Below are 26,929 nucleotides of genomic sequence, written 5' to 3'. Positions count from 1 at the left end.
ATTGGTCGTTCGAGAGTCTTTTTACAGCAATTTACAGCTTACACAGAAAAACACTGGATGTATAAACGTTAAAAATAAATATAATAATATTAATATGACAGATATGTATGAAAATAAAACTTATCATTTAACCCAAAAGGCTATAAAAATTACAATTACACGGCTAGTAAAAGGAGTTGATGAAATGTTGTACTTTATTAAAATAAAGTTAAAAACTATCGCGCAATTTAAACCATGAGCGCAAATAAAATATTCGCACCTACTTTCATATGACTAATTACATCTAAAAATTAAAATAAAATGTTACCAAAAAGCTCTCAACGGCGGCGCAAAATTAAATATAATAAATAATAATAATTCGTAGTACTAATAAAAGCTTTCCTATTCTATACCTAATTGTAAATTGGTAATGTTAAAGCGCCATATGATTGGCGCTTAACACGATTATTATTTCAGTGCTACCGTACCGCTAATACCATTATAAATACAATTACCTACTTAGTTTAAACGGAATCTATTATTTAATTAGACAGTTTTTAACTTTCCATACCCGCCATTGTCTATAAGTAAATGCATAGTGGTTATATCACGCTGTATGACATTACGTACCCGTATGCAAGCTGTCTTGCATACGGGTACGTCCACCTATTGAACCTTGAAGTTCACCACAAACGCTTCACATGAAAATTACAAAGTTGTGCTTGTATAGGATGAAAGAAAAATAAACTTCTTTTGTTTGGTCATTTTGAAGTAAACGCACGAGCCGTAACAAACGGGCACTGATCGAGTTTCCAAGTTTGTACGGACAAGAAGTCGATGAGATCGTCATAAAAGTTAGCGAAGAGGAAAAGTCTCCAGTCGCATGCGATAGCGGCGGCCACACTTTCCGCACTCTTGACTTCGCTCGCCTTCAACCGGTGATTCTTGACCTAGGGCGCACCGTTTAGCTTATTTTATTACATGCCAAAGTTTGAGCTTCGGTGACTGCGTTCGAGTATGTTTAATGTTTTAATTTTGAAATTTAGATGGAAACTAAACAATATTCTAAATGAAATGAGGAAGCGAATTCCGTCAAAATATAGTCCATTCATAACTCCAATAGTACAGGGTAGTAGTAGTAGTAACATAAACTTTTTCTGGTTGAAGTCAAACCAGCCATATTGTCAAAAAAACGATTGAAAAATAGTTTTTTATAAACATTTTTAAGCTCGACTCTTTCAACGGCGACAAAGCCAGCCGATATGTTAATACCCGCATATAATCTAATTAAGAGTAAATGAAAAACTATTAACTTCGACATGTACTAAAACGTACGAGGGAGGATTATTAAAATTAATGGCTTTATTAAAGCAGCTGGCGCATCAAAATATGTAAACTACGCCGCACTATCCATATGAATGGGTGTGAGCTGCGGTAAGGTATATGACGGGAGTGAACCCTCATTCTGAGCCGACAGGGGCCGACGTCGGCGCGACGAGGGCGAGCATATTAGAACCTCACAATCATCCGACCCGCTCGCATACACGTCTTTATCAAAGACGGACGTTATTAAACTCACCAGCTGCAGAATACGCAAATGCTAAATCGATCTGACTAAAATAACCAATCATGTAAGTTCTTCATTTTGTAAAAAATATTACTTTGTGCGAGCAGCGAGCGGTAACCGCGACCAAAGAATGTTCCCCATTCTGTGGTCTTCTTTTTTGAGTATTGACGCTGTCCTACGATGTTATAATTAAATTATTCTGTGGTTATTTAACTCTGATTTCTGATTTAAATCTGTTGTTGAATAATTTTGCGTAAGTTAGTTGCAGTTCCCATTTCCTACTTCACGTCACAGATACAGAACGAGATTTATATGAAAGCAAAAACCATTAATAATCTTCAAAATTTATAACCTATCCAATAAAATATTCCTTTTTAAAATCGGTTTACCTTTGTCCTCTTTGACACATGTCGGTTACAATACGATGTAATTGAATACATCATATAGGTAGCCAAAATATTCGTATATCATCTTACTATTTGGGGAAATTGGATGCATTCGGCACTGCAATACATCATCCGCAGCTGACTCGACTTCAGACGAGCGTCCATAAACATTCCGTGTCAAATTGAAATTTCCGTAAGCCACTAATTTTAAAATTCTTCTTTTTTTATGAGCTAAGATCTTGTATTATGCTGTAACATTTTTTTGGCAATTATAAGTGGAGTGGTTTTGCCATTTGTCTTCTTAATTTCACATATTAGCTGATCTCCTAAGACGTCAACTAAAGTGCAGGTTTCTTCATGAGGTCTACGAAAACTACCAAACATGAGAGAGATTGGTATACAAACTCGCGGTACGAGTAGGATTCGCACCTTATTGTTCAAAGGCGAGTGTCGTAATCACAGCTTCAAAATCTCTTACAGATTACAGTATACTTGAATTTTTGGCCGTGATTAAAAGGAAAGTTCGTTAAATTGCAATTTAGACTAAGCCCAGTGATCGCCACATAAGCCGGTCGAGGGCATGTGGGTAGAATCGTTGCACTTTTGGTTGCGGCCACATGCACTCCGAATATCCTAGTTTCAACTTAACAATTTAGACTGCAACACTCAAGTTGGCAAAGCCACGGAGAATTAAATTCCGAGAGGTAAATGTATAAACACTAGATTGCGCCGGTCAAATTGTTGACTAAGATTACATGGCTTTCAAACCGAATTTATGAGGAAACTACGTCTTAAGGAGTGCGAGGATACCTGCACTATAGTTGATGATTAACAACATAGTAAGCAGCTCTTAAATAATAAAAAATCAACAAAGGTACTCCGCGGAAGTTTATGTTAGCGATAAATGGTTACTTTGGTTGTGAAATAATTTTTCCAGCATAAAAAATCTGAAAGAGACAATCCGCACATCAGTTTTCATAATATTAAAGAAGTTACAATACTAGAAATGGTATTACAATACTTACTCTACTTTTAGCACGTTCTAATTCGTACTGTAAACACATTTGTATTATTACGTAAAATATTACGTAGCACACAGCTAAACATGGCAATACATTTTCTATGGCCAATTTGTTGCATGATTGAATATCAAACAACGAAACGTTCACATTTGTCACAGATGACAAGATAAACGACCTAAAAATTACTGAATGCTGAAAGACAATAACGATAAAAGAATTGTTAATATCGGTGAGGTGACATGTAATGGGGAAAAGCATTAAGCTTTTCTGGATGTTGGCAGCGCCGAGGCACGCGGAATAAAATGCATTAATAATTGCTGAAGCAAGAGCGGCCCTCACGATAACGACCTAAAGCGGTTAATGCTAGTTTTATCCATTCACCTTTTCGTATACAAGATTTCCGTAGCCATTTTTCATAAAATATTCTTCGTATTTAACCTTCAAAATGTAAGCAATTTTTCGTTATATTAATAAGGGGCGTTATAGTTACTGTTGATACTATAATTGTAAGACTAACTTTTCGACTTCAGTCAGTCGAAATTCTTTTTGTTACTGAATGAATGGATTTGTTAATTTTCATACAATAAAAATATTATGTATTCTGTTGTTTAAAACAATCATAAAATAAAAATAGTTACATAAAATAATAATAGCTTAATCGGAACTATAAATTGAAAATATTATTGATAATGATTGCAATCAGTACGTAATTAAAATAATAACCGGAAATTTGTTTATTCAATAACCGTGTCGCTGATATGAACCAGTTATCATGTGGTGGTGGTGTGTTATGTGGTATTATTTACACAGAATACAACAACGTTTCATAAACATAAATAGAAAATACAGCATTAATCATTTCCTAAATTAAAATCAAATACCAGTAGAATAATCTAGATTTTTACACATTGTTAAATTGCCGTTCGCCGAAAATCCTAAACATTAAAAAATGGCCTGTTTAATTCTTGGAGCTATATTTTTTACTACGATTGGTAGTGGGCTGAGTCAAACAACAGGAAAGAATTTTGTAAGTATGTTCATAAGTACTAGGTCCTTCGGCTTCGGTCGGGTAAAAACAAAACAAAAAAGTAGCCTATGTTTCTCCTGAATGTAATGTGCCAAATTTCATCAAAATCGGTCCAGTAATTTTGAGTTTATTCATTACAAACAAAAACAAAAACACATTTTCTATTTATAAACGACACGCTTATGATTTTCTGCAGAAAAGTGTTATTAAGTAACTTAATATTTTTTATATTGTACTTTTGTAAAATATTCGAATTATTTAGGGTCCATATGATCTTCTTTGGACTACGTTCGAAACTTGTAAAGGGCCAAAGCAAAAAAGTTGTGGTCCCTTCGAAATACGAGATAAAAGGAATATGTCTGATATACTCTTCGTTATGGATTTCCCCAGGGATTGTGCAGTAAATATGGTAAAAAAATACCTTTATTAATACTTTGTATAATGTCTTTGTTGTTTTATAAGTTAATATGCTGATAAATCGAAAATTTACTTTACCCAACACATCGAATAATCGATTAAAATTATGTTTTTAAATTTATAACTTAACAATATCTAGATCTATAAATGTAATAAATGTGCCTTCAACTGACATTTTTTCCTTAGGTAAGAGTAACAATAGGTTCAAAGCAGAAAGAGAACACAAATAAACTCTGGAACTACTCTCTAGATGAACCTTGCCAACATTTCGTGATGGGACCTATTCTAATTGAGTCCTTCAACCTCACTGCCAAACGCTGCAAAATCAATAAGGTTAGTTTGCAAATTGAATTTACTAATCAAGATTAACTAGGTGGAATTTGTCTGTCGTAACTAAAATAGAAAATTTTTTTTCATAATATAATGCCATTGGTACAGAAAAGGATCTGTACCAGTATATTACCTACTAATACTTTTAAAAAGTAATATGAAAAACAAACATTTCACACAACAAACATAATTCAACATGTGGCAAATTAAATAATTTTCTAACATTTTACTTAGTAAAGAACGAGTAATGGCTGTAATTACTCATCCTGTTCAAATGTTAAAACGCTTGTTACCTAACCATGAAACAATTAAAATGCCCAAAAAGTCGTAAACGTAATTTAGTACAGCTTTAAAATTTTGTTAACAGGGCAATTATGAAGTACACCTCAATCTGGTGGAGAAAACGACCAACTTCCTCGGAAACAAGTTCTTTTACGGCACTTATGATTTCAAAGTAAATGCTTACAACAAATTCAGCAACTTCTTTTGTGCCCACTCGGTACTAGAAGTAAAACCGATTATTGAAAATTAAAAATATCTAAATATTAATTGGTTTGTTATTTCATAATTAGGGTTAAGAGTCACCACGTCAGTAACTTTGGGATGTCGGGTGAAACCCGCAAGTTTGAACTTGTAAAACAATCTTGACGTTCCAGACCCTGGCCATAATAAACTCGTAGTCGTGTGTGAAACTGTAGCCTGCTCGACCTGAGGGGCAACGACGTGAGCGAATCCGATCAATTCTCGAATCGGAAATCTCAGGCTAAAATCTCATCTCTCCTAAAAAGGATGTTTAACAGGCAAAGCGTACCGGCAATACGGTACCGGAAACACGATATTTGAATTCGAATTTGTGTTATAAACGTTATAGTTATATATTTTTTAAACTATAAAAATATATAACTATAAATAATAGGATCAACTGTCTGTTGGCTCATAAATGATTCGGCATTAGAAAGAATAGATTAGGGACAAATCCGTAATAATAATATAACATATAAGGTAACAAAAAAATTATCTCGTATTAAAAAAACAATGCAACGCAACAACAAGCATGTTAATATTTTTTGTAACGTGATTAATTTTCCGAAGCAACAATACACAAAAGCAACACAGTCGTTATGTGCTAAGATAATATTTGTCTGTGCAGGCGAGTTGTGGTGTCATTGTTCAGACGTGATTTATCTTGTGCTTTCCGAAATTAGCGACCGGCCGTAAGCTCAGGTGCCACCGCGCGCCATTACGTGCCAGATTTACTCGCCCTGTGCCACCGCAGGGTTACCAAATGTTAAATTGAAAAATTCTTCGTTAAGAAACAGGACGAGAAATGACTGGCACAGAAAATGATCTGTACCAGTCATTTCTCGTCTTATTCCTGAATCACAAACTTCGTTAATACATTCATACAGGTGGATTAACTTTTACTATCACATTCTTATACTTGAAGGTACCCCCAGTACTCAGTGCAAAAAACAATTAATATTATAACATATTAACTGTGTCTTACGTATATTTTATCAGATTAATTTCAATAATACTAACGTCATTTTTATGGTAACGATAGGTTACAAAAGTTCTCTGTACTGGGGTATTAAGTAATCTGTGTCTGTACAAAAAAAGATTCAACGTAAACCATCCTAAATAAATGTTACGTCTGGTAACCCTGAGCGACGTAGACCTACGAGCACGTCCATCCAACCCTTTCTGAGACGAGTAATCTGTTTTGTAATTATTACAGCTCATTAAAAATGTATTAAGCTCTCTGGCATAATGTTTGCTACACGTTTGGCGTCGTTTTTCAGCATGGAATTACTAGTTGACAGCTCGCTTTATAAATTAAATATCAAAGTGAAAATCAGGGATCACAATACAATATGATACAATTTTTAACTCAACAAAAAGACTGACTTATATCGTATTTATATGAAGTTAACTAACTTACAGATGTGTAATTTAAATAGGCGTGTTGATAGTATTTTTAAATATTTCACATAAACACTAGCCCAAAAACTTTTTTGTCAATTTTATATTTTATTTTATTGTGTCAATTTTTTGACACTACATATATAAAATAGAAATGCTATAGGTATATCCGTTAGCAACTAAGCGGATTTACCTGTGTGAAGTTCGGACATTTCGCCAGTAAAACTATAATAGTTGTAATCTTTCAATTTATGATTTTGGCAAACTATGAGTTTCCAAGTTTCGCCAGAGCCACACTTCTGAGCATTAAAAAGTTTGTAATGTCCGTCCGTCGTATATTTTTTAAATGTTTTTGCCCCATTTTCCGTTGCAGATTGAAAAGTTGATAGTTGGGTACATGGGAGAGTTTATAAAACAATACTGGACTGGAGGACTCGTCGTATTTGTTTGTATTTGCGCTATAGCATCGTCGTTCCGTGAAAATTTCAGTTAGTTTTAATGCAAACTCCTTTTCCTTTTTTGCGGTAATGGTGACAGGGCCGGAGCACTCCCGAGCGACCATTTATAACGAGTTTTAATCGCGACACGGAAATTAGTTATATTACGGGTCTATCCGCCCCGCCGACTACATTATATGGTTATTAGCTCTGACGGCACTCGCAAATACCGCCCCGGGAACATAATGGAAGCATGAAACATAGGTACCTACGGTAATGATTTTCACCTTTTATTCCGACATTTGTCTCAATTTGCACAAGAACAGAGGATTTTAGATCAGACTGAAATTTGCGTTACACGTCGTTTCTATAACGTCGGCGTCGCCAAATTTTCTGAAAGGAAATTGAGCGACGCCGACGTCGTCGATTCTAATGTTATATTTAGTATCTACATGATTTGTAACAATTTGTTATAATATTTAACACATTATAAAGCTAGGTAGGTAACTTCTTGTAGGCTCTCAGTTCCTCAAGCTATATGTATATTATTTACATAAACTTATTGTAAATGGTAAACGATTCGTATATTTATATAATAATGCGAACATCTCCATATTTAAAATCTAGTACTGACTGGATAACCCGCACTATACAACACAATATGTGTGGACACAGCGATACAAGCATCGCTCAGTGCAGAGTATACAGTCAAGCAAAAATTATGAATCCTATAAATTTTTCTGTTGTTTTTTTTTTGTCAAAAATATTAATAAAATGTATTATTGAAATATTACGTAAGCGGAATTCACAAAAACTTAGCTTCTTCTACCCATTACGAAAATAGCATACAAAAAACTTTATCTTTGAAGACTATGTGGATATACGTTGCTTTTTCTTTCCGCAGAGATAAGCACGTGCTTGATCTTATTCCCAGCATCTTTAAAGTTTGATACTTCGATTTATGCCGAGTCAGAAAGTTAATTATTTTCCCCGGACAATGAGTTGCCGAAGTCGCCTCATTATATTCAAGTGAATCGACATTTTTTTCACAATGCAGGTTTTAAAACTGCTCTCAAAGAGCCGTTTATTTAGCGAAATAAATAAATTTAAATCATTATTTATTCAATATTATGTTAAAAAATTGAATTGAATTGAATTGAATTGAAAAAATAAATTAAAATTGTAAGTTTGCCTACGAGATCAATTAAAATTCAGAACACTCATAACATGACTAAGAATCTTAACATTAAATTCAGTGGGCTGTGTCTACTCGTATATTTGAAATCTATATTTGAAAAGTCGGTGAAAAAGCCATGAATACTTGTTAAACATATCACGAACTGTGGGCAAAAAAGAAAATAAGAAGCAACACAATATATTGAGTAAATATTTATATAGCTGCATTACGCCCTGTAATAGTGTTATGCATGTTTGGAATAAATCAGAGCCGTACTTCTTGTGAATAAAAATGTAGACGCGGCTGCTAAAAGCAAAAAATAATGAAATAACAAAATGAACTCTTTGGAAATACACTCTATGTGTAGATATATAGTATGTAAGTTATGCCTCTGTTTTGTTATTACTTTGTGTAAAAAGGTAAAATGCAAGAATGAATTTCATGTGAATATGTAACCGATAACCGATTGGTCGAGAATCAGGCCATTTAAATGCGTGACCCGTCATTAGGCTCGCAGCGGGTCGGGTTTCGGCGCTCGAGTGCGCGCTCGATGGGCTCACATAATCGACCTGTTAACGTTTCATCGCTGCGAACCTCCCCTGTTTGCCGCAGTTTATTTTTATACTTCTCCGGGTTCAATTCGAGCCACCTCCCCAACTACGAAGCCACTCGATTCAAGGACGGCAGCGGGTGATGAATTCAATCTTGCAAATAGAAATCGATTTTTGGAAAATTAACCACCTTGAACCTCATTAACCTGTTGAGCTGATTTTTGACAACATAACTACTTTTGCAACATTTTCTGATATCAAGAGAATAAATACAATGTGACGTCCACGAAAAGAAAGTTTTACATCAACACTCGTTTTTATATTTATAAAGAAAAAAATATTTTCGATAGCTACTCACCCCGTACGAAATGGCGAGATACTGGGGTGAACTTACCTGAAAAAATAACAATACATTATAAGAAAAAACAGGAAAGAATAAAGCAAGTAGATGAAGCCTTGATACTTGTGAAAAAAGATGTTAGATGTATTTAAATGTAATACATCAATCAAAACCATATTAAGCAACTTGTAGAAATATTTAAGAAAATAAGTTTGTTTTTTAAGAAAATATGGCAAGTTATTTTTTTTTATATGTCTCTCTTTACTTTATTAAGATTACAATGACGTAACAATTAAGTAGGTACAACATATATTTCTTTTAAGAATATATAGAACGAAATTGTTAAATAAATACAAAACAAAATTGGAGCCAACAATACGCTAAGTATGCCTCTAGAGATAGGTTTTGATAAAATGATTACACATTTAAACAATGACAAAACAATTTTGAAACACCTAACAATATTATGGTAATAAATTTGACACGTATAATAGCTTCCACAAGTGAACCTTACAGGCCGAGAGTAGGTTAATTACTGCTTTCTCGAACGATGAATAAACATCAGACGGGGACCGTGTTTTCAGAAACATCTTCCATTAATTAGTCCATAGGAATTCCCATTTTTAAAGGAGAGAAAGACAAAAACGGACTGCACTCAGTGTCACTGATAAATAGCTTGCGACTGAAGACTCTTTCAATGGGGTCGTGCCATCCATTTCATTAAATTCTAAACTTTATCTCACTCTCTCATCCTCGCATATACTCCCAGTCGTATTTCCAACAAAACCTGGTTGTATTTGTAACACTCCAAAACGCAGAGTACGCGTAAAAAATAAAACTTTAAATGTTGAAGATTCGGCTGTTATTTTACTTCCAGCCGCGTGCCTTATCATTTCTATTTTGGAATGCAATTGTTACCTGTCCCTTAATCACCTCATACAATATCCACATAATTCAAAGGAATGCCTTTAAAGGAAAGCAAAACTAAAAGGGATTGCACTCAGTGTCAGTAATAAATAGCTTACGACTGAGGACTTTTCAATGGGGTCATGGCATCCATTTCATTAAATTCTAAACCTTTAATCTAATGCTAAAAACGAACTCAAGGTTACGAAAGCGAGCCTGTCTCATGAATATCCACAGGTTCTGTTGACTTGAACCCTCTCCGTGTGCTTATGGAAGTGTAATAATTACTCCCAGTCGCATATCCATATCGGCCGAGTTACACGTAGTGAGTAGGTGTCGACCTTTAAAGTAGTTTCAAGACAGAAGTAAATGATCCTTACATCAATTTCTTTTTAAATAATGTATTGTCAAAGATATTTTTGCAACAATCGTTATTAATTTTAATGTAATCGTCCGCATAGACCCTGAAAACATTTTCCTTGATAGAAAAAAATCTAATGTCTATGGTTATATCATCACATTTTGTTAATAAACTGATGTTACTGTATATCGTTACTGTTTCAGGCCTCTTTCATTATATAATATGAGATAGAGCTCTACTGCTAGATAGTGTGACCTAGGCTTTACTTTTCCATTCACTCGCACATTTCGGTCTATGTAGCTTTACGTCAAGTAAGTCGTTTACGTCAAGGGCACAAGGCAGAAAAACATTGATGACTACTTGCGTAAGTGCAGAATCTTGTTCCTGTCAAATTACAGGATACACTTACTTAGATAGGTATATTCTTCCCTCGGTTACCGTTCGATTGAGATCTTTGATTGATTCCATTAGCATATGAAAACTACCTTCCATTATCAACGTATTCATGTCATCCAACCTCTACTATCATGACTATACTTCATGTTGCTCTTCAACAGAATGCAAAAAGAAAAGGTTTGAATTTTTAACCATGTTCAACTGTACAAACGTCAAACAGTATTTTTTAAGGATTAAAATAATGCTTGGTAACATAAAGAGTCGGTTTTTATTAAATTCTGCGATAGTTATAAAGCACAATATAAATAGCATTAAAAGTAGGGCAGTGTGCAATTTCAAAATATTTTAATTCACCCAAGTCTCGAATCGAATAAGAATCAATATATATATATATATATATATATATATATATATATATATATATATATATATATATATATATATATATATATATATATATATATATATACAAAACTCTTCCTGAGTGACTGGCAGACTGACAGACAACGTAGGTTCCCTGGGGAGTGTAGGTGAGCACAGAAGATTTTTGGAAATTCAACCCCGAAGGGGGGAAAGGGGTGAGAATCTTTTATATGAAAGTTCTACACCGTTGAAGTTAGTGACTTGAAAATTTGGATTTTAGTTGTTTACAACAAATTAATGAATAAGTATTTCAGATTTTTCTGAAAATTAACCCTCAACCCTCTTCAAAAGGGGGGTGAAAGATTGTATGGAACTTAATTCAAATTCACAATTCACATTAACAAATTTCAAACTAAACAGCTGAAAATTGGTAAACATATTTTTTCTCAAATCAAACTCTTCATATTTTTTCTTAAAGAATGAACGAGATTTTACTACGAAAATCACGCCGGCCAAGCCGCGGGCAAAATCTAGTTATTAATAAGATATTTTGAACGCAAATATGCCAAAGAAGCCACTGAATAAGACTTAAATCAGAGGAATATTAAAGAGATAAATAACTACCTACTTACTTTGTTAACATTCAGTCCTGAATTATTATCAATGATTTCCCGCGTCTGTGCCACGATACACAGAATTATCAGACTAATAAATCATCTATTCACTAGATAGAGTCAACAGTACATCAACTCGTACTAATTTATTGCTAATTAATCGTCGCTGCAAAGTAACTTAGATGTGCGGTACACTGTACAACATTTTACAGTTAAAATTATTTCATTCCAAATTCGAATTTGATTTGAAACTGCGATTAACATTTAAAAAGGGGTGTGTATAAGATGTTATTTAAAATGATATAATAGTCTTACATAATGGATGTCGACATATGACAAGGCATATAACAATAATAATTACAATAATTAATCCAGTCATAAATTTGGTAATGTAGTATATATATTTGATAAATTAATTGACTAATTTTAAACGGACAAAGTAAATAAATTAATCATTTTCGATATAGAAAATTGGTTCGTTCAATCAGTAGACAGTGCAATAAAGTAATCCGGTACCTGGAGTCACAATATGAAAATTAAATCGTCGAAGCTGCCGACTGGCTTGTCTCTAGGGATCTACGGCCGACTGCCATTTCACTATTGCGATTAAATACTATATTTTTATGGATATGTAGCCGTGGAATGATTAAGACCGTCCGCCTGTGATCGAAAAATCTCAAGTTCGTATCATACTCGTACCACATGTGTTTGTTCACCGGTCTGACTTATTTACAGGTGAAAAACTTCGTGATGAAACTAGAATACTGGTTGACAGTTTAAATACACGAATTTAAACGACAGTTTAAATACACATTTAAATACACGTGCTTGTGCACGTGTGATTACTATTGCTACTAGAGCCTTTGGGCGGCTAGAATAAAATCGGACACCAAAATTAGCAATTAATACACTCGAAAATAAAGATGGATATGACATAACCAAGTAGTAATAGGTTCACATTGTACGCAATTTTAAATTTACTAGAGATCAAAAAATATATATACTATAAGCAAATAGAGGAAGAAGATTGTATCAGGTATTAGCTGGCAGATAAATAAAGATAGTTATACTCATTAAGAGTGTGGAATGGGCAGAAGCTGATAATTAAAACGTACATTCGTTTGACAATCTCATCAGTTCAAATATTTTTTTATATATTGGTTCCATATATGAGCAACTAAATGTTGTCGAACTAGCTCTGATTATAAAACTTTATTTATAACCTAAAAAAATACATATCGTACTCGTACTTAATAACACTTATAAAGAATACTGCTCTATAACAGGTGATAATAAACAAGAAAATTAATGCCCGAGTAAACAACGTAAAACGATAATATGCAACAATAAACACAATTATTGCTATTATCATTCATGAATAAAATTATAGTAAAGTTTCCGCGACAAAACCCCTTATAATAGGTGGGCCTACGGCACCTGAGCAACACTGGGGAAGGGAAATATGTAGGTACGCACAATTTATTAGGACCCTACAACACAAAACAACGTTTAAGGTAGCAACATTACCAATTTGTCCTCGAATTCAGACATGAGTTTTCTCTTACAGTTTGAAGGGGCCCGTCATACAATACGTATACTTCAATAAACCGCTTGTTGCATCAATGTAGTGTCTAACGCCACTATATATGGGCCAAATGCCAGCATATAAGCGAATTATTCTGGCCAACTTTCGAGCATGCAAATCTATTTGTATTACATTGTACCTACCAAGTGTAGTGCAATGATTTCACACTGAGCCAGACTTTGCCAAATTATCCTTGTTTGAAGTTTCATGAAGTTGTTGTAGTGTGTGCTAATTCACAATGACACTTCTGGATGAAAACTGCATGACTCATTTTGAACTTCACGAAGAAAATGGCTAGAGTCCTTTTAAAGTTGTCAACAGAGTGTTTGCAAGTAAATTAGCAATTTCGCTTTGTCTTGAGATATATTTCAGTTGACTTTGGCGCCAGATAATATTCCGCCGGGCGCACGCTTCAGTTACAGGAAACGAAATTGCACTTTTTTATTTGGACTTCTTCATCAACAATTTTATAATGTTCACCGTGTTCACGAATCAGAAAAATATAACATTGTCTAGTAGATTGTGAATATAAGGCAAAATAAAAGACAATATAAAGTTTTGTTGTTTCGCCGACGTTGTCATTGGCGCGTAGAGTGACGGGTCGTCAGCCGCTCCACCCTCATCTGGCTTCCTGTCTCAGCTACATATGCGACAATACAAAACATCGCTGCGCGTTGCTACGATATCAAATATGTTGTGTTTACTTGCAATCTGTACTGTCGCCTTAACATTTCATATACGCATAGCGTCTTACAGCACTCGGCCACTCAGCTAGGACGCCGGGACACCTGTCGGCGGCATTTGTCGCGGGGGACCCTCACAAACTATTCCTTTGTATTTCTACATAACAGCAATTTTATTTAATTTTACTACACTTTCGCCGCAGGTAAAGGAACAAAGAAATGACCGCTATTTGCGTCCACTCGGGGAAATTGCCCCTTACCGAAAGAAACACCGTATTTTTGTGATTTTATTTCATAAAAATATTAAACGCTGAGAAGTCATTAAATGTTGCTAGGTTATGGCAAATACATTTTTGAAAATTGCACGTTATTTTCATTTAAATTTAATTAAATTTACATATACTGTATCCGTGTAATTTTGCAATATTTATTTATTTTTGATACTATTATGTTGACCCTGCTTTATTGACATTTGTATGTAAGTGAGATAATATGTTATTGTTATTCTGACTAGCATACGGATGTTTGGATGTATTGTCTGTAAACGTATGTGTTTTAAATAAATTAATTATATATCTCGACAAATGTATATCATGTAGAATAATGTAGTAGTTTATTCTCTCAAAATATCTGCGTACGGAATGCACATAATTTTAAAAATAAAAACTTTAAACGAATCTAAGAGCATTATATCTTCAATATTTATAGCCAAGGTGGCCTGCTTTTTCCGACCGAACCTGCACTGAAGTTTTAACTCAATATAGAAGTCATTGCCAATTCGCCAGTCTTTCTATTTTAAAGATTGAAATAACTTTAGCCTCGATATAACCAATTAATTTATTTATTAATTGGTGTAACGTACTGTTTTGATTGCGGGACAAGGTCCACATATATCTTCCACGACAAAAACTGTACTTAATATAAAGTACACATACTTAATTTAAGTACAAGAGGGCAACTTGACATATAGGTAGTTGTCTGTATGACCTGGGGGTTTAAGTAGGTTTTATCCATTAACGCATACCAAAAATCTACATCCGATCCATTGAATGGATAATGAATAAATTGCAGCAAAAATAGATTCAAAGTAAGCAAATATACGGTTAACTATCCAAACTAAATTTAGAAAATAAATTGCCTATATATTCGTTATTATCCTAGTAAGTTAGAAGACATATTCTCTATGAAACATTAGTATTGTTTATTGAAAGTAAAAGAAGGACGCGCAGATATCGTAGCTATTAGTCGATCCGGACACGAACACTGTTGGGGAACTATTTCAACTTGCGCTATATCAGTTACGTACTACATTACAACAGCACGTGAGCGGAAAATTGTAGCGGGGAAGTGAGCAAATTGAAGACGCTCTACTCCTGTCCTATTTATTCCAACACCTGCTTGAGGAAAATAGCTAATTCCGACGAAATTAATATTCCAAAGCTGCCTTAAATACCATTTTACGATCAGGATAAATTAATGAACAATTCCGCTTAGGCTGAAGCAAACATTCCTTACAAATTTATCTCCAATGCTCAAAAGCAAATATTGCATTCTTTGAATTGTGGACCACACAGATTAAGATTTCAATTTGCTTAAGAAAATTTTGTTTTGATTTATTATACTGAGGTTTATTTGTATAACAAAAATAAGAGAGTTTTATTTGAATATATGAATGAATCCTTTAAAAAACATGAAAAGTCATTAGCTTCAGTTTAAATAAACAAAACAAACAGGTCATTTCAAAATATCATTCCCGAAATTCGAGAACGTACGAAGGTGTATGCATAGGATAGCATATTTATATAATTTTTAGCCTTTAGATGTAACAAAATGCCTCTCATCTCAGCAATAAATCACATAAAACGTTGGCGAGAAATTTAAAATCCGAGACCGGTAACGGACGAGCTGGCTATTTATAACCATCAAAAAATAATAAAGCAAAGTACATAAAAGTACTTTACAAAATGAAATTGTAAAGATGAACAAGGGACCGGTAAGAGTGACGGAACAATCCAACTAATTAGTATTCCCCACGGGGCGACACCACGGTGCGACTTCATAATTTCTGTCAAACTTAAAGCACTTCCTCTACACTTTCGCGCAAGAGTTTATACAATCCCCTAATTTTACTTTCAACAACGTTATAACTTCAGTAGCCACTACCTTACCACTCTCTAAATATCGCCAGATTTATTTTGGAAAAACGAAAAGCATGTGTCAGATGTCAAATTCTATTTTATCCGGTTGGACGATGAAGCGTGGGGAAGCGCTCTCTTAACGGTTTGATTCATAAGAAGTTTTTTCTTTTTATAATATACTTTTTATTTTCTTTTTATAGTATACAAAAACATGTTATGATTGTAAATTAATTGCTGAATAAAAATATAGATAAAACACGATTAATCAAACAAAATATATGAGAATCGAGCTGACCGGTCCCTCCCGGCAGAACCTGTTCAGGAATTGACGCATGGGTCAACATCTCCAAGTTTAAGCATGATAGAGGGAACCTCACGAGCGGTCAACGACGACGCTACCACTAATTTAACCATTTGTGCGTTTTCTATAATGTATACCAGGATTTATAAACAGGTAAACATACTCTCACATTGTTGCGTGGAAAATAAGAACATTTTTATTTCCTATCACCTACAATAACAGAAAATAGGTTGAGCAAACAGTGTACCTACTATAAACCAGGTGATACCAGCTTTAAATCTTGAAAAATATTTCGTGTTCAGAATATATATTTTACTGGCTTTTCGTGGCCGACTTTGCTGCTGCAATCTTGAAGATAAAACATGACACTTGAATTATAAATTACCATTATTATATTTTCCGATGAAAAAAAATAAATTAAAGTAGGTATTTACGAGTTTTATTTTATGTTAGTATAAGTATTATTTAGACTGCAAAACAAAAATATATATTATTGAAAGAAGTCACGATAAATCTCTTGTATTTCATTTTATTGTGCGAAAACAACTTCTAAAGAATAAGGGATGCGGTCTGCTTGAGAAACTCAATTTAAAACAATCGTAGTAGATTTTCCCGAAAGTATTACAAAGTTACTCATCGCATCGCGCAACAATAACTTGCTAGTAAGATTTGACAAAACCATGCATTACAATCACAAGTTTGTTACCATACTGGAACTAAAAAAGGTTAGTATTTTCTAGGATTCATGTTTGTATTCGTATCATCTCAGTAAACTCTGCAGAGTATTTATTGAAATATGTAAAGAATCGTATGCGCCTGATGGCCGAATCTTTATTTGTAAAAGTTTACAAAATAAGATTTGTATGTTGACATTTATTTTGTGCAATAAACAGTATTATTGTAATAAAATAATTTCTTATAAAACTGAAACTTTCAAAATGGCATCAAAACCACATTTCAGGAAATGGTTTAGTGGCCCTACTGATATGGTTCTTCCCCTTCTTCACAAGCCATTACCGTTGTACTCTCATCGACCCGACCCGTTTACAACCTCGGTAATTAAGTTAAACCTTGAAAACTTTAAACATTAGCTAATTTACCCACAGAGACCATTATCGAGTATGGTATATACAAGTACATTATAACTTGCTAGAATAATAATATTTCTGGGTTAGATTTGGAAAACAGAATTGGAAGGTTTTAGTACATAGATAGATATCTATTCTTGTTCATTTATTTTAATGCCAGGCCCAGTGTGAAGAAAAACCTATTAAATATTTTCTGTACAAATATGATATATTTTAATTCACTTAAAGTATACAACTCAAAAGAAGTTTTAGAATAAAGACCAAACTTAGTTTTTTTTTTAAATAGTTGTGTGTTTGAATTTTCAATAGTACAGTTCGTACTTAAGCTTTAAGAAAATTTCTTATGTCCATATCTTCCGCAACTTTATATTTTATTTATAATTTCATGAAGACATAGATAAATTATCAAGCAGTTTATGCTGATAAAAGAAATATCTTTTATCTATGGATGTTTGTGATGTTAGGTATCCAGCAGTATGTGTGTTCCTAATGCCCATTATCTGAATGTTAATGTATGTGATGTAAACTGTCTAATGCTATACTAACCTGCGGCGGCGTAGGTATAATTGCATCTTCATGTTCATGAGTTAGGTCGCTAACTCAAAAATCGGGAATTATGAATTCCAATCATGATTGCAAACGAATCTATTACTCGAAATTGTTATTTATTCACATTCTATCTACTTCTATTTTTAGTTCTTTACTACCATCAGTCATTTTGCCACTTTTTTCTCAATTTACAACAACAATATTTCACAGAAACGTGGTTTCACATAAACGACCTCGACCTAGGATGAAAGGAAATAGGAAAAATAAAATTACAATTCGAATGTTTTTTTTCTAAAACAACATGTCATAAATTGTAACTGTCATGAACATGCTATTATCTTGCCAAACCATAAACAGAAAGAAATCTACTAAATACTGTATTACGCTTTGAGCTTTTATATATTCATGCATTTTAAAATTTTTATCGTATATTTCGGAGGCTCTTTAGCAACCTTAGATCGCACGTCATCCCTGACGATATCAAGCTACCACATATGGGTTTGCGCTTGGTTTGGCCCTTCTGCCAGGACCAGGCGAAACCAAATTACCCGTATTATTATATATTACCCGCATTTATTGAGAACAGACATTGCACTTATTCTAAATCAAATATCAAGTACCTCTTGCTAATATCGCTATACTTTCATCGTGGTTTCATAAGGCAACACATCAATTACAATGAAATCATCCACTGTCACTTAGCTTCCAACTGTCTTAGGAACAACAAAGAAAAAATGTCAATAAAAAAACAGAAATACAGTGTAGCTAAATATTTTATTTATCAGATATATCAATAGCAGTCAAACGTTCTAATATCAAGGAACAAGTATAAAGGAGTGTTTTTCTTCGCGGAACACTATCAATCATAGCGTGACATGGTGGACCCTGCTCATGCGAGCTCCAACGACCATTACTCACGGAACCACGCCCCGTGCTGATACGCTCGCTTCGCCACCTCGACAACACTAGCCCATTTACTTTATTATACACAGATGTAAACACTATACTTACATAATTTAAAAAGGCCCCCGTCTCGATTGTGTGAACGCGATAAACTTAAAACACTACCAATTAACAATTTTTTGTGCGGTTTTTGCCCATATATATTGTAGTTCCTGAGGAAGGTTTAGGTGTATAAATTTATTGAGCTGTTTTACTTGGGACGGACCGGCAGATATTATATATATATATATATACGTAGCTACAATAATAAAAAAAAAGAACTGGACTTCTCAATACTACATTGCAATTACAAAGTTACTAGTGTAAGTTCAGAGAATGTCTTTCATAAACAATGTGAATAAAATCTATCCAAGTGCTATGATTGAAAGACAGAGAGAATCTACAATGTGAACAAAACACATCGTATTTGTTACACACTTTTACAGGCATTTCTAACGTCAATCTAAGTAGAATAACATTTACTTTATAAAATCGTATAACCCTATTTGCTTACACAGCGGTATAAAAAAACACTAAAACAAAGTAACGTCCACCCCGTCCCTAATCTCAGCAGTGTTTACGGATCGGTCGCGCATAAAGCGATTTACCCGGTGGCGTCCTATCTGCAATACTTAATACTACACGACGCGATATTATGCATTCTTGAAAGTTTAGACAACAAAACAGAACAAAACAGACTTATCGGTACCGTTGAACACAAGCGTGCGATTGATAATGCCGCTCAGCAGCGCCGCGTTGTGCTACTATGTTACATTTGTAGCTAAGCTAGGACGGTTGACGAAAGCGAATCCACCCTTGAAGAACCGCCATTATAGATACTTTCCAGAATGACCGGGATATGTTACACTTGGACATAACTATTATAATTACAATATTTCGGGTACGCAATTTCATGGTTCGTTTGCCACTAACTTTTGGGCGCTGTACGTCCAGTATGTAACGCAGTCATTACAACAAAATTTGATAGATACAACCAGAAATTATTTTTATTCGGGAACAATATTTTTTTCCCGGGCGTAAACCCTTGTATGGGTAGAATTTATTTCGTAGTCTATTTAGGTAGGACAGCTAAACAAACTAGATCTTTAGTAAAAATAATGAAATATTTTAAAAATGGTCTGCCATCAACATCTTAGAGCATCAATGTTATCGTCGCAGTAGAAAAAATATGAACACTCCGACATAAAATAGCGTAAGTATGTAGCTCTGCAAAACATTTTTGTACTTGCTAGAAATGCTCGAATAACCACAAATGAAAGTAATCATAAGAATTATGGAAATATTTGATAACGTGGTAGCAAAAAAAGGTTTAGATTTGATTTTCACAACTATTATAAGTTTTATTATTATTATAAGTTTAAAAATATTATGAGTAAAGTAATAAGGTCGTGTATAGTTTAATGGCATATATAGCACGATTCGTTTCACTTCTTCAATAGTTCATAAATTGCTAATATTAATTTTTCGTTTTTTTTGCTGTATCAAAAACCTACGTGAGAGACTGGAAAGTCAAAAATCAACGCCCATCTTAGTTCATTATAAATTAGTCATATTGATAACATTTTATTATATCAAAACAATAATTTCGCAAGATTTCTAGCTCAAAATGATACACAATTGCCAAGTAAGTATTGCCAATAACAATCCAACAATAGCGAAACGTCTACACAGATAACAACACAATCGTCGTGAACACAGACATTACAAATTAATTATTATTAGTGTTCTAATAAGGAGGGCGTTAATTGAATGGTCTAGCAATGACGACGCCCAGCTAATGTTGGTTTGCTTTAATTAAACTTTTACCTCCGAATGTTCTATCTTTTATTGACAGATAGAAAAATGGCAAGTATTCCGACCCAAAATTGGGGCCTTCCATTTTACTCACTCTGGTGTATAAATATATATTTAGATGATTTTATGCCGGTTAAGACGAGCGATTCCTGGATCTTATGGCGCCTATAAACCCCTGCGTCTCGAGTTGACGATTTAGCAAAATTCCGCGTCCCTCTCTCCGTCCCTAAAAAGCTTTCAAATTACCAAGATTCGTCTCGTGAATAGCCGTCGTAATGATGAAGAAAATTCTCTTACAAACGAGTAATATTATAAATAACATTATAAAATGTATGTCGGAGTGGCTGAGACTTGAGATCTACTCGAGAACTGAATTCTGGATTTGACAGTCATGTTATTTGATGATTGGAAGATTCTGTTTCCATTATATACATGTACAATGTACATACATAAATGAATGTGGTTAGTAAACGTGAGATAATGATATAGAAACAGTATATTGTCTCATATTGCTACAATCAGTATGGCTCAGTAACACAATAGTAAATTGCTACATATTATTAAGTACGTAATCATTATACGAGTACCTAAATAATAAAGTAGTTTTAATTTTGTTTGTTATTAGAATTGTCCGTTATATTAACGAATTATACGAAAAACCGACCTGGAATTCCGACGATATAACAATGATATAGGTAAGCTTGGATAGAAATGAAATCATAGCATTCTGAAATTAAAGTCTGTATTCCACCTCAAACAGTCTGAATAATCTCGCTAAAGTAGAAATGCCTAATTAAACATTCGAAATCCTTACGAAATTAAACGCGTAACCGAATTCTAGAATTGAGACATGGAAATAATGAAATATTTATGATTATTCCAATATTATAATTATAAACAGAGAAACGTCGTAATTTATGAGACTAAATATTTCCGGTTTACTTAAAAAAAAAAACAAAAGTACAGTAAAAAGTTCTAAGAGACAATTTCTCATCAATATGCGGCGTTTATGTCTTATGAATTTTATAATTCTCTTCAATACTGAAACATGTAAAAAACGAATTTGGTAGCAAAATTTGGGTGTTTTATTTGGTTTTATTGAAACGATAATGAGAAAATTGGTTGACGCTTGCAAAATAAGACATTCAATGTATTTTTATTACGCTCCATATCTGGATCCCTACGCTCACTGTAACTTCCTCGGTTCCCGCAGGTACACAAAGGAGCAATAAAAATAATTGACGAATTGTGTATATTCCGTAAATGTATTGACAATGAATATAACTGTAAGGGACGAATTTGATTCAGAGTCGTAGATATGGCTCTTTCAAAAATAAGTACATACCAACAAACAAAGAACTTAGTGAAAATTAAAAACACTGTATTTGAATATGAAATACCAATTACGATTGCATGTTCAAGTGCTTTCAAGTTGCAAGAATCATTGCTCGATTGGAATGGCTCTCGAATCAGGCTTACAGCCCAATTAGAAGCTTAAGCTGAGATAAGTAAACAGCAATATTTAGTAGCCGTCACAGTAATCCCGACAGGCAGTGCACTCGCCCGAGTCCTCATCACAAATTCTCGAGGGCGTAGCTACAAAATAGGAGGACTACAGAATCAAACCAAGATTACTAAAGGTCGGTTGGATCATTCAACTTTGACGTTAACTTTAACCTGCGCAGAAAAACGCTAATTACGCTATTTTGTCTAAACGACACGGCGCGCAGATCTAAGTCATCGTCAAAATTAACTGGTGCAACTTACCCTAAACGTGAGATGGACCAGTCAATTTTGACGTAATAATTTAACCTGCGCACAACAGATCAGAGTTAGTGTCAAAGTTGAATGATGCTAAAATAGAAATTAATGTTTCTCATTTGATTATGAAGTAGACTAAATAATAGTACAATTATTTTACTCTACTGCAGTTTTTAAGTAGGTACTCTACGTTAAAACTGAAGTACAGACGGCAGACATATTTCTGTATCGTCATTGTCTTGTGAAGCCACGTTAAATGTAGGCCACTAAGTTCCCGTCGCCGGAGCGGAATATTGCTTTGTCACTTGGCGACATTGCACAGCTTCCCTAAGCCCAAGTAATTGGAAATAGTTGAAATAGACGACATCGACTTACAACGAAACCTAGCACGATCATTGTGCAAACGACGTCTAAGATTCTCATTAGTCCTGATAACATAATTCTAAAATTGAAATTACTTTGTTATATGCAAAAATATTAATTCCGTTTAAACAAAATTTCATTCCATTTAAAAGCAATGTAGCTTAAAAATACAACAAAAAGATCTATCAGCAGCAGACAAATTAAAAAAGGTCGTAATAAACGGTAAGTGCCGGCAGGGGACGAGAGGTCGAATGAAAGAACCGCAAAACGTGAAGACAGAAAACTGGCAATAAAAATAAAAGCGGGAATTTCGTAGAACCGCATCGTGGTGGCGAGGTGCTACAGGCTACGATCGCGCACTACGAGGAAAGCTACGAGCTACGAACGGACGGGTGCTACCATCCTAGAATTTCTCCCGTCGTAGGGGGAAAATTGTGAAATAGGAGCCAATCACTGGAAATATGAAAAAAAGGTGAAAAACCTTATCTCATTATAATATTCAAGTTTACTCTTTGCAGCAGGCAAATACTGGCAAAACAACTGTTATGCAAAATTACTCAATCAATCAACAGTTATTCAGATATAGGACATTGTCAAAAACCGCAAATATAATTCTGTCATTTATACAAACAACATCAAAACCAAAATTTTTTTAACGTATATACCTAATGTTAGCTTGCTACTACGGTACCCTTAATGGGCGTAATAATTTCCTTTTTTTTGCATTGAATATTTCAAATTCAGCTGGTAACAGGGAAATATACTTTAATGATTTGGCAACCCTATGGGGTGGCGGGCGGCGACTCAGCGACGCGGCGCTTCTTCATTATGATTGGATTCATTGTTTTTCGCTTGACGCCGCCTTCCGTGTTATATAATTTCGTGAATAATTCACGAGGCATTCGTCGATAATAAATAAGTTAGTGCGCGGCGTAATTTCTAAAATGTCTAGAAATATTCTTTATTTCCTATTGACGTACAAGATTTCGGGGTCCGTATCAAGTATATATAAAAATAGCGGCCTATCCCGGCTTTGCTCGGATTAAACCATATTGAAAAAAGTAACCTATATTACTCCCGAATGTTTCGTCTATCTATGAGCTAAATTTTATCAAAATATGTACAGTCGTTTTTGAGTTTATTTATTACAAACAAAAGTAAAAATCTTTTATTTTTATAATATTAATATCGAAGTATAGAAGAATGTATGTATTAAGTATTTATAACATATGGTCAGTTATTTTACCAATTTTGAAAAAATATCGTATATTGTATCTCATTACGCACTTGTGCGTTATTGTAATGTAAAACGTACAAGTAAATAAAACGCACGGTTTATCATGATGCTCCTTCTAAAAACGAAGGATACTTTTTTAAATCTTAGCAAAGAGTTTTTATATCAGAAAAGTGGGAAAATTAACTTTAGGAGATAATAATAATAACAACTTGACAACATTAAAAATACCAACTGGCAACATAACAATCAATTTGTTCAAATTTTATAACTGCTTTAACAAGTATTTTTATTAAGCTTTAACTTTATTTAATTCCTCGCAAATTTGTTATAAATCGTCAACAACGTCAACGTCAACAACATACGTGCGCTTTGAAAATTACCGCACTTATATCATAATGTACTATGTATTTTCGAACTGATAATGGAAGTAATGTCATAAACTTTGTTAGGGATCCTGCATCAAAGGATAGTAAGCAATTCAATTACATCATACTCGTATGATAATGATTGCATCTAATAATGTTGCAGCAATGAGATTGAGGCTGCACGGCGTCTGTGCGGTTTGATAATGGGAAATGGTCATTTACATTCCCTTGACAATCGATTGTATCCAATTAATTACCAATATCTACAACTAATCTATAATAGTAATCTCACAAAACATAATAGGTACATTATATACTAGTATGTGATAGTAATCACAACTAGCAATTTCTCCTCTACTACTTGTGTATAATGGCTTTGATTCCGAAATAAAAGAATGAAATACATTAAATCCAATGAGCACCAACAGTTTCAAAATAATCCAATTTCGGTGAAAACTTGGCGGCGTATTCTATAGTAAGAGAATAGAAACAATAAAAACGTAATTAGGACATGCAACTGGCAATGCAATTGGGTCACATTTAGAACTTAAATCGAAAATTACTCCTATCGAGTAGAAGGGATATGAATCATTGTAGATAGCAAACCGTTGAAATCAACAACGCGTAACTTAAAGATGGATAATTCGTCCATATTTTATTAAGTTTGTATATTTACTTTATACTGTATTGTAACCCTGTCCGCATTTCGATACACAGTTATCAAATATTGTTTCATTTTGAATGACATTTTTTATGTTACTCATTAATTAAATTTATTTTACATAATTAAATATATTCTACAAAATGGCAGACAGCTGAATTGACAAACGCAATTGAACGTTCGTGGTGTCGTTTCTATATCCTATTTATTTTTCAGGAAAAACCCCGTGTACGGGCTTATTTCCAGTGATCAGTATGCAATCCGCGTGCGTACAGGCGCGCCCGTCTCGTCTCTCCCACAAGCAACTGCAATATGCTGAAATTGGTCGTGGTCCGTGCCCACAATATTCACACAGAATCACACATTCAATAATTCCAACTAATACTTCATCAGCGAACGATTCAATAAATAAGTTTGCGTACACTTCTTGATTTCTCCGTATTCAAATTTTATCGATAATCCCAGGCAAACATCGGAGAACTATTTGTATTATCAGCATGATATAATAAATTTTCCTCTGGGTACACAGTTCTCCGTTTTACTGAGTCATGTGTAGTGCGATAACACTCGAGATATAGGTTTGTATTGAGGTAAACAGAGGCTTTAATGCGCGCTATTGTGCACGTGAGACAGATATAGGGATGAGTGGCTTAACTGGATTAAGCCTGAGGCAAGCGTCTGATTATTCCGCAGCTTGATTTACGATGACGCGATACGGCAAGGCGCCGCCGACCTGCTTGCTTAATAGAGGGTCGAGCGGAAAACGGACAATTTATAGTGTCACACGTTCCGATACAATCAATTGCCTGACAATCGAGAAAACAGTGTGAAATATTAGACCACCGCCTAGTGTCAATATCAACAGCGAAGAGGGTTAGATAGACAGATAGCCGGCTGGCGGGACACGACAGTTTTCAGAGGAACGGCTGACCGGCCAGCGCGTGGGACGAAGGCAATCATTTAAATGCAGGGCACACCAGTGATTAGCAACACAACTGAAGGGCCGACCCGCCGTAACCTTTCGAGACGCTCACAATTTGAACACTCGTGGGCTACGAACTGCACTTACTTTTTATTGGAATATAAAAAAACATGGCAGTCGTTCACTTTTGTATAATTTTTTTTTTTCTGTCCTTCTATCATTTTAACATAGTTGCTTAATATTGAAGTTCAAAATTTGGCCAGTGGCGTCTGGTTCCGCCCTAGAAGAGAAAACCACTCCATATCCTCCCGTGTCTTGTTTTTGTCTTTACAGGCGACTCTCAGTCGCATCGGAAGCCAAAGCCTTGACAGCTGATAGGCAACAATAGCATTCCCAAGGAGGGTTGACGTCAAACGGTTGGTTGTTATATCAGGGCCGAATCTTCAAAATTTAAGGTTTATTATTACGTAACATCAGCGTAATATGTCGGTTAAAATCAACGTTAAATTTGACGCTGCATGAGTTGCAGCATCGTAAACTATTTACATTGAAGTACTCATTTGTTCCATCTTGAGAAAAAGAAAGTTGTACTTATTAAATAATATTTCCTTTAAAAGCTGTACACTGTCACCTCTTAATGACATACGATTTTATTTTATTTTGTCCACGTATACAGTAAATGAGGTCGAGTCACGAGAAAGTTTTAACGAAATGCTCAAAAGC

At 34.3% G+C, this 26,929-nt stretch overlaps 2 protein-coding genes across 8 annotated transcripts in view; one reads left to right on the top strand and one right to left on the bottom strand.

Annotated features, from left to right (window-relative positions):
- CadN (Cadherin-N) overlaps window positions 1-26,929 on the bottom strand; it is a 275,837-nt gene that overhangs the window by 183,118 nt on the left and 65,790 nt on the right. The window lies entirely within an intron of this gene.
- Window positions 3,769-5,260, top strand: LOC135310063 (uncharacterized). Its single transcript, XM_064437055.1, has 4 exons — window positions 3,769-3,981; window positions 4,244-4,390; window positions 4,585-4,731; window positions 5,096-5,260. Exons 1-4 carry the CDS (start codon window positions 3,904-3,906, stop codon window positions 5,258-5,260), a joined length of 537 nt encoding a protein of 178 aa, XP_064293125.1. The 5' UTR covers window positions 3,769-3,903.

This window comes from Plodia interpunctella, chromosome 1 (assembly GCF_027563975.2).
Source record: "Plodia interpunctella isolate USDA-ARS_2022_Savannah chromosome 1, ilPloInte3.2, whole genome shotgun sequence".
Lineage (NCBI taxonomy): Eukaryota > Metazoa > Arthropoda > Insecta > Lepidoptera > Pyralidae > Plodia > Plodia interpunctella.
Note: the sequence above shows the minus strand (reverse complement) of the source record. Positions and strands in the feature narration are given on the sequence as shown.

What these genes read in the sequence shown, in the direction of transcription:
- LOC135310063 (XM_064437055.1), top strand. Translation starts at nt 3,904, where the DNA reads ATGGCCTGTTTAATTCTTGGAGCTATATTTTTTACTACGATTGGTAGT. An exon ending in AAACAACAGGAAAGAATTTT is followed by an intron (nt 3,982 to 4,243) that starts GTAAGTATGTTC and finishes CGAATTATTTAG; the next exon opens with GGTCCATATGATCTTCTTTG. An exon ending in AACGCTGCAAAATCAATAAG is followed by an intron (nt 4,732 to 5,095) that starts GTTAGTTTGCAA and finishes TTTTGTTAACAG; the next exon opens with GGCAATTATGAAGTACACCT.